This window comes from Acomys russatus, chromosome 10 (assembly GCF_903995435.1).
Source record: "Acomys russatus chromosome 10, mAcoRus1.1, whole genome shotgun sequence".
NCBI lineage: Eukaryota > Metazoa > Chordata > Mammalia > Rodentia > Muridae > Acomys > Acomys russatus.
Window position 1 is genome coordinate 266,040 of NC_067146.1, and position 9,266 is coordinate 275,305.

General features: G+C 38.1%; 1 protein-coding gene across 1 annotated transcript; it reads right to left on the bottom strand.

The window, feature by feature from the left end:
* Window positions 1-335: 335 nt before the first annotated feature.
* LOC127194203 (olfactory receptor-like protein OLF3) lies at window positions 336-1,289 on the bottom strand. Its single transcript, XM_051151525.1, has one exon. It carries the CDS (start codon window positions 1,287-1,289, stop codon window positions 336-338), a length of 954 nt encoding a protein of 317 aa, XP_051007482.1.
* Between the last annotated feature and the right edge of the window lie 7,977 nt (window positions 1,290-9,266).

Genomic DNA, 9,266 nt, shown 5'->3' on the forward strand with positions numbered 1-9,266 from the left:
TTCAAAAAAAAAAAAGAGCACAAATTCAACTTAATGAGTACCGCTTATATCATAAAATAAACTATTTGGAGTTGATGATTTCCCTGAACCATGAGAGTGAGTTTGAGTAATGATGGGCAAGTGATGATGGCGATGCTGAACTCCACTGAACACACTGCTGTGGCATAAAAATACACCCACATGGCACACCCTCCATAACCATGCAGACTTCTCCATAACACCATCAATACATGTTCTTTCAGCACCTTCCTTGTTGCCATAGCAATATCTGTTGTGAGGCACCTGGAGAAGAACAATGAAGAAAATCCATCTTCTCCATCAGTGTTCAGGAGTCATCAACTTTTCAGTTTTGATATAAATCCAGAGAATTTCCCTAACAGTTTCTGCCAGGCCCCTTTCACCTCTTTATTCCTTAGGCTATAAATCATAGGATTCAACATAGGCATCAATATGGCATAAGAAAGGGAAATTAATTTTTCCTGAAAGACAGAGGGGCTGGAGTGGGGTTGGATGTAGGTGAAAATGGTGGTACCATAGCATAGTGTTACCACAGTGAGGTGGGAGGCACAGGTGTGGAAGGCCTTCCTCCTTCCCTCTGTGGATTGTATCTTTAGGATGGTTGAAATGATCTGAATATAGGACAGGAGAACCAGGAAGAAAGGTGTCATAAATAAGACAATGCTAGAAACCATGATCACAATCTCATTGGATGAAGTGTCCACACAGGCCAATCTGACCACAGCTAGAATTTCACAGGAAATGTGATCAATGTATTTATTTGTGCACATGGGTAGCTGAAAGGTGATGGCAGTATGAACAAGAGAGTTGACAGAGCCACTGACCCAAGATGTGATAACCAGCCTTGTGCACAGCCCTGCATGCATAATGACTGAGTACCTCAGAGGGTCACACACTGCCACATAGCGGTCATAGGCCATCACTGCCAGAAGAAGGAACTCAATCCCTCCCAAGCCCAGGGAGAAAAATAACTGGAATTCACAGCTGAGAAATGGAATTGCTTTGTGTGTGACAAGGAAATGAGCAAGCAGCTGGGGCACTATGCTTGTGGCATAAGATACATCCACAAGCGACAGGTTAGTGAGAAAGAAATACATGGGAGTGTGGAGTCGGCTGTCCAGCCTGATCAAAAGAATGATGAGGAAGTTCCCCAGCACTGTCACCAGGTACATCAGCAAGAACAGGACAAACAGGGAGACTTGAGTGTCCCAGTCACTGGACAGGCCAAGGAGGATGAATTCATGCACCCATGTCTGGTTGTTGTCTTCCATTAAAAAATGTGGTGATTGTCAATCTGCACGGAACGTAAGAAAAAAAAAAAAGCATAAGCAATCAAATAACCATAAAGTTCCAGGTGAAATAGCATAACAAATGTGACCTGCCAGCTCTGTTATCTGTTTCAAGTTCATTCATGAAACTATATAGCAGCATGTTTTTTATCAGCCGCTTCAGAGAAATGAGACAGTGTCTTAAAGACAGTGTCTTAGAGGGACAGTTGTAGCCCAGATGTGAAACAGTACAGTTCCCAACACTATATTTTTACACATTTCCTTTATTTTTGGGCAAGCATAACATAACAATTGGCCTTTTTCTTAAAACTGTAAAGCTACCTTAAGTATATTAACTATCTTAATCTTAATTACACTCGAGCATCCATTACAAAAAATATCCCAAGGAATCAGGGGTTTGTGGCAAGATCTAGAATCAGAAAACTGTGTTTTGAATCTTAATGTTCTTAGTAGGCATGCCATTTATATGTCATGATAAGCTCTCACACACAGAAAGGCCCACATTCGACAATTCTCCAGTATATAAAGCATGGGAAAGTACTTGAGTAACATTACTGGAATATTGCTTCAACACTGTATGTGCTTGTAGCAACCTAACTTCCACCATGGAGTACATTAAAAAAAAACTAAATGTGATTTTCTTTGTATATTTTCCACAAAATAGACAAGTATTTTGACAGCCTTTAAAAGAGATGTTGATCTTCTTGGCAGGCTTTAGAGTCTCCTGCTGTCTGTGGACTGAAGAAGGGTGCTGTAATGGGATCCTGCTCTGGGTGCTTTTTTCACTTTGTACCTTAGTGTGGTTGGGGACCTCTTCTTTGGGTGGTGTCAGTTGAAAAGAAAGCAAAAAGAGACACAGAAGCTGAGACATCTAGATCAAGGGGACAGAAGGAAAACATATGTTCAAGGATCTATCTTCAGTGTTCAATGAAATAAGTTAGGCAATTTTATACATGACCTTTGGAGTGGAAATTCCCTTCTGATTGCCTGTGACAGAGAAGGTAATTTTTTTTTTTTTCGGTAAGAGTAATAGGACATAATGCCAACTGTAATCATTGAACAGAAACAGCTGTTGTTTCTAAAAAGCCTTCCAAGACAGACATGTTGTTATTACTCCTCCGTAGCTGCTTAGTCACCAATGCCACATCTACAAGAGTGCATGAAATGTTGAAAATTTGGTGGGAGTAACCAAGGGAAGAAAGACAGAACCCTGACCGTTTCTACAGCCTAAAAGAGTAGGGTTAATGCACACTGACTCTCTTCTCTGATAAAGAACAAAACTAGGTAACTAGCTCCAGAATTGCCCCAACTCACATTTTTCTCCCCTTTCACAATTCTACAATGTCTGTGAGATTAGTTTATCATGGCTTATTGGCTTTAGTTAGCTTTAATATAGAAAGCTGTCATGTAGTGTACAAACCAACACATCTCTATTACTTCTATTTTACTAATTATAGCAATTATTATCAATTGTGTGCTTTACAGCAAAGTACATTACTAAATCAGGCTACTTGTTATGTAAACACATTTTGATAGATTGAATGATTAATAATATCAAGACCTTTTTATTGTGACATGCTTAAAAATAATGCTAAGCAGAATCTTCAAAATGTGGAGGACCCAGCAGAAATTGGTATACTGTGAACATATGTGTCACCTTTTATTGATGGCACACAACACATTGGGTCCAAGAAGAAAATGAAACTTTAGATGGCAGAGAGTGAAACTGCGTGAAGAATAGAAGATGAGGTATTTGCAATAAAGATGGCTCTTCTCTGCTACAATAATGCCAATGTCTCATCTTAGGAAAAAACAGCTCCACATGCTTCAAACTTTCTTAAGCAACTATTAGCCACAGGGGAAAAATTCATGACCCTCATGTTTCAACAGCTCGCAAAGACAAAAATTAGACATTCAGAGTCTCTTCAGTCTTTTGCATGTTACGTGGTGGCATATTTAAAGACTGGGTTTTTGTCTAACTTTTAAATAAGGTAAATTCAAGTAGATTGTATGGATCCCATAGATGCTTAAACTTTTGCTATTATGAGTCAGATAGCCTACACTTTAATAAGTAAAATATTGTTTTATATCTATCATATCTCCCCAACATTCTACAAGGTTTTATTCAGTTTAATACTATTGTCTTACAACTCTGATTGCTCAGAATGTATATTACCTGAAGATGACAGCAAGAGAAGCTCACACAAGTAGGCTAGGGGTGAACTAGTTGTTGTCTGCATGGATTTGGACTTAGATATCCTGCCTTCTTTTTAAGTCTGTCTTCTAACTTTTCGTCTGTAAGTCAATTAACTTCATGCCTCCTCTCTGCACAAATCTTCTGGGAGATGTGGGGCATACCTGAGAGTTTTCCTTAGCTCTATTCACTTTTAAGACAATAGCTTTTGGAATCCAAGATCGGCATACAGCCAAATCCAACATATGGCTAATGGCAACTTCTCAAACAGCGATGTCTTGTCGATATTGATTGGTGACATTTGCTATAAACATATACTATCTAAAACCATGTGGTCAGGCATCATTTCAATGGTGTGTTTTAATTTACTTACATTTGTGCAGTTGATTTTTCAGGCGGCCATCCTACCTATTCATCCCCATCTGCCTCCATCTCTACAGAATTTCCAAAAGAAAAAGATACTTCCAAATAAGTATAGGATTTCTGAAAATGAGATTCTCCATTTCCTTCTCACCTAATGTCTTCTCCATATCATGGATGTAATAGAAATGATGTGTCAGAGAACATGTGGACCACTGCTCATCAGGATAGAGATAAGAGGCATGACCCATAGACATTTACCCTAATGGCAGAACCACTCACCGTGCTGGGGCTAGACAGCCACCACATCACATGAAGATCTAGAGATGACTGCTTGCATCGCTGCTGACATTGTTTTCTCACCAGGTTTTACCTGAGGTTAGTTGTCCTTATTTATCTGCGGACCAATGGTCCGCATCCCTTATTTGAGTCTTTCAAGGAAGAGGCGGTCAAGACGTGGCACTGGGGAACCATTTCTCTTTGCAAGGATCACCCTCATGGTATCATGCCCTGCTAAATGCTTTGTACCTTTAAAACCATGGAAAATCATTTGAGTTCAATTAAATGGCTGTGTCATTAACTTGCATTCTCTCCCCTAAAGCAGTGGTGCATGAAGAAGAAAATCCTACTAGGTATACACCATATAAAAGGATTTCCCGGAATCTCATCCTTCATAAAAACAGTTTTGGCCAACATTAATGTCATTACAAATAAGCATAGTGATCAACCTTAGATCAATCTTTAAAACTCCAAAATCAATAATATTGATTTCAATGGTTAGCGCATCGCTTATATTATAGAGATGTTAGGGCAGATGGTGCTGCCCTAACATGCATGGGCAAAATGTCAAAAGATTTACTCCCAGGAAAAAGTGGGAGGTCATCATCATCTTTTGTGATGCTACATTGAATCTGAATCATATTGGCCTTCCTTTTTGGAATACTCTATGGTCCTATGTAATAAATTAGCCCCAAATAAAACACACAGCACATATCACATATTCTACATGTAATTTTCTCTCACACTGGCCTAAGTAAAGCAGAAACGTACCTTTGTACAGTTAATTTGTCAGTGGAAATCACTCCTCTCTTCAGAGAAATGTTCGTGTTTACGTGTGTGGCTCCATAGCTGGTTTCTGTACATGTGCTGCATTCACTGTGGGCAAGACTGTTTCCACCATCCTTACATTTGGACACAGAAAACCTCAGGGATGCTGAGGTGGTTGAAATGTCAAAAATGATTTTACACCTGAGAGCACTGTTGCCTTTTCTTATTGAGGTCTCATTATCTACTTAATCTCCAGGTGTTTTCACTTTGTTTTTCCAATAATCTGAGTCTAATTGTTGATACACAGTCTTTAAAGAGATTCAATCTTGAAATTCACGTTTATTGATCTGTTTTGTTTTAGTTACATTGTGCAAATACCAATTTTCTTTATTTCTGTTGTTCTATGTACCTAGGGTAGTCTTCACAGTGTTCTGTTCTTCTTGATTCTATAGTACTTTCCTACAGCTGACCAAAACCTGAAAAGACATTCAGGTCATCTCACATTTAAGTCCAATTTATATTTTCAGGTTTTATGACTTTGACAATCAATTTAATCTTCCTATGCTTGAATTGCTTCTTTTGAGAAAAAAGTAAAATGTAGTCCTATGTACAACGTCAGAGAAATAATCGAGACAAGGCACTTTAAAGACACTGAAATGTTATCTTTCCCAGAAATGTAATGTCTCCTGCTACACGCTCACCAATGCCTAAGTACACATTTTATTAACCTAGACTTTGTTCCGTGTCCTTAGAAAACTGATGCAGAATTTATCTATCACGTTTCCAGTTTTAATTAATGCTACCCTTTCCTCGACCTCTCTCTCCCATACTAAAGTCTTTAGTCGGCAAGTTCATAAAATGACAATGTCTCCAACCCTCAGATCTCTGGAAAGCTGAATGATTTAATTCCAATTCCTATAGTCCTGGCCTGAGAAGATCCCAATGTCCACAGTTCACATTTCCCACACAGATCAGATCACAATCTCTTCTGCCTGTCCATGGGCTTCTGTTTACATCTACCCTCTGTTGACATTTTTTATTAATGTCTCCCAATATTAGTACCTGGTGATATGGACACATCTTCAATCCAGAATTGTATTGCAAAGGATGCTCCTTGTGTTCAGAGTGATGGCCTGTGGAGATGTCCCAATTGTCCTGTGACTCTGTCCTGGGCTCTGTGACTCTAAAATTCCATGGGATTATCTTACAAAAGCTAATGGGAGGAAGTTCACAGGTGATCCCCAGTGGGTTCACACACAGTACTAACAAACTGAGACAGAGGCTACCCTGGTGACCTGGAGCCAACAGCATCCCCCAGGAGCTTCTTACATTGGAGTATTAATTGCTGTCATCACTCCCAAATCTCTGACAAAGTTCTAATATCCAAAATATATAAGGAGCTCAAGAAATTGTTGAGTATGTTTTAATCAATGTTCATAGAGAAAATTGATTCAAAATTGTCTTTTTTGTTGTTTTTTTTGTGTAGTTTATGTATTAGCATGACTGCGGCCTCATGGAATGAGTTTGGAAATGTGCCTTCTGTTTTTATTGTGTGGAATAGTTTGAGGAGTATTGGTATTAGCTCTTCTTTGAAAGTCTGATAGAATTCTGCACTGACACCATCTTGCCTTACGCTTTCTTTTGAATGGGAGAATTTTAATAACTGCTTCTATTTCTTTAGAGGTTATAGGACTAATCGGTTTGCCTGATCTTGATTTAATTTTGGAAAGTGGGCTTTATCAAGAAAATTGTCTATTTCATTTAGATTTTCCAGTTCTGTGGAGCATAGGCTTTTGAAGTAAAGCTAATAATTTTTTAATTTCTTTTTTTGTTTGTTTGTTTGTTTTGTTTTTTGAGACAGGGTTTCTCTGTGTAACCTTAGCTGTCCTGGATACTACTGATTGTTTTAAAAGAAAATTTCCTCAGTGTCTGTTATGTCTCCTTTTTCAGTTCTGACTGTATTGATTTGAATACTTTCTGCATTTTAGTTATTTTGGTTGAAGGGCTGTCTATCTTATTGATTTTTTTTCAAAGAACCAGCTCTTGGTCCCCTTGTTTATTTGTATTGTTCTCTTTAATTCTAATTTATTCATCTCAGTCTTGGTGTGATTATTTCCTGCCTTCGACTCCTCTTGGGTATGCTTGCTTCTTGTTTTTTTCTAAAGCTTTCAGGTAAGCTGTTAAGTTGCTAATATGAGAGCTCCCCAATCTCATTATGAAGACACTTAATGCTACGAACTTTCTTCTTAGGTAGCACTGCTTTCAATTTTCCCATAAGTTTGGGTATATTGTGCCTTCATTTTCATTGAATTTCAGAATGTCTTTTTTTTTTTTTCTTTATTTCTTCTCTGATGCAGTGGTCATTGAGTAGGGAGTTGTTCAGTTTCTATGAATGTGTAGGCTTTTTGTTATTTTTGTTGTCCTTGAAGTCCAGCTTTAATCCACAGTGAGCTGATAAAGTACAATGGGTTAATTCCATTTTCTTGTATCAGTTGAGGTTTGCTTTGTGACTGACTATAGTAGGTTTTGGAAAGATTCTGTGTGGTGCTGAAAAGAAGGTATATTCTTTTGTTTTGGTGTGAAATTTTCTGTAGATATTATTAGATCCATTTGATTCATGAAATCTGTTAGTTTCTTAACTTCTCTATTTAATTTCTGTCTCCGATGATCTGTTCATTGGTGGTAGTGTAGTGGGGTGCTGAAGTTTCCCACTACTAATGTGTGGGGATTGATGTGTGATTTAAGCCTTAATAATGCTCTTTATTTTTACAATGAGGGAGCCCATGTATTTAAGACATAGATGTTCAGGATTGAGATGTCCTCTTGGTATATTTTCCCCTTGTTGAGTATGAAATGTTTTTCTTTCATACTTCACCATCTCTTTTGATTGAAAATCTCTTTTATTATAAATTATGGCTACTCTAGTTTGTTTCTTGTGTCCAATTGCTTGGGAAACCTTTTTTTTAAAGCCCTTTTCTCTGTGTTAATGTCTATCTTTATTGCTGAGGTATGCTTCTTGTGTGCGGTAGAATAATGGATTCTGTTTTTGTTTCCATTCTGTTAGCCTGTGTCTTTTTCTTGGAAAATTAAGTCCATTAATGTTAAGATATATTAATAACCTATGTTCTTTGGTCCATTTTATTTTGATGTTGGTTGTGGTAGTGTTTGTATGCTTGTCTTCTTTTAGTTTTACTGTAGTTATTATTTTTACTCTTTAAAAAAAATTTATTATAACTTATTCAGATTACATCCCAATTGTTATCCCCTTACTTGTATCTTCCTGTTCCCATGCTCCCTCACTCTTTCTTTGTATTTCTCTCCCCTAGACCTCTGACAAAAGGGGACCTTCTCCTCCACCATATGACCATAGACTATCAGGTCTCATTTGGATACCCTGCTTCCCATTCTTCTGTGTGTAGCCAAGCTTTCCTACCAAAAGGAAATGATCAAATTGGAGGCACCATAGTTCATGTCAGAGGCAGTCTCTCCTCTCTACAAAACCATGGAGAATGAGCTGTCCATTAGCCAAATCTGAACAGGGGGTCTACTGCATTCATTGTCCTTTGTTGGTACAACAGTTTGTGCAGGCCCTCCTGGTTCCAGATTTGCCAGCCTTGATGGTCTACTTGATGGGCTCCTGAATTCTCTGGATCCTTCCATCTCCATATTCTTCCATACCACTCTCATCAGGAGTACAACAGCAAGTCCCAGCATCTGTCCCAATCCCCAGCTGAGTGGAGACTCTCAGAAGACATCTATGTTGGGCTAACATCCACTTATAATTGAGCATATACCATGCATGTCTTTTTGGGTCTGAGTTACCTCATTCAGGATGATCGTTTCTAGTTCCATCCATTTGCAATTTCAAGATCCCCTTGTTTTTATAGCTAAGTAATATTACATTGTGTAAATGTACTACAATTTCCTTATCCATTCACTTAAGGAAAATTTCAATATCCTTAGTAATTAGGGAAATGCAAATCATAACAACTCTGAGATTCCATCTTATACCCATCAGAATGGCTAAGATCAAAAACTAAAATGTAGTTATTTATATTCTGTTTTCATGGTTGTTATTAACCTCCTTGTGTTGGAATTTTCCTTCTACTATCTTTGGTAAGGCTGGGTTTGTAAATAGCTATTATTCAAATTTTCTTTTGTCATGGAATATCTTATTTTCTCCATCTGTGCTGATTGAAAGCTTTGCTGGGTAAAGTAATCTGGGATGACATCTCTGGTCTCTTAGGGTCTGCAAGCCATCTGCCTAGGCCTTTCTGGCTCTTAGAGTCTCTGTTGAGAAGTCAGATGTAATTCTGATAAGTCTGCCTTCATATATTACTTGGCTTTTTTTCCCTTGC

Coding starts and splice junctions, on each gene's coding strand:
- LOC127194203 (XM_051151525.1), bottom strand. CDS start 1,289: ATGGAAGACAACAACCAGACATGGGTGCATGAATTCATCCTCCTTGGC.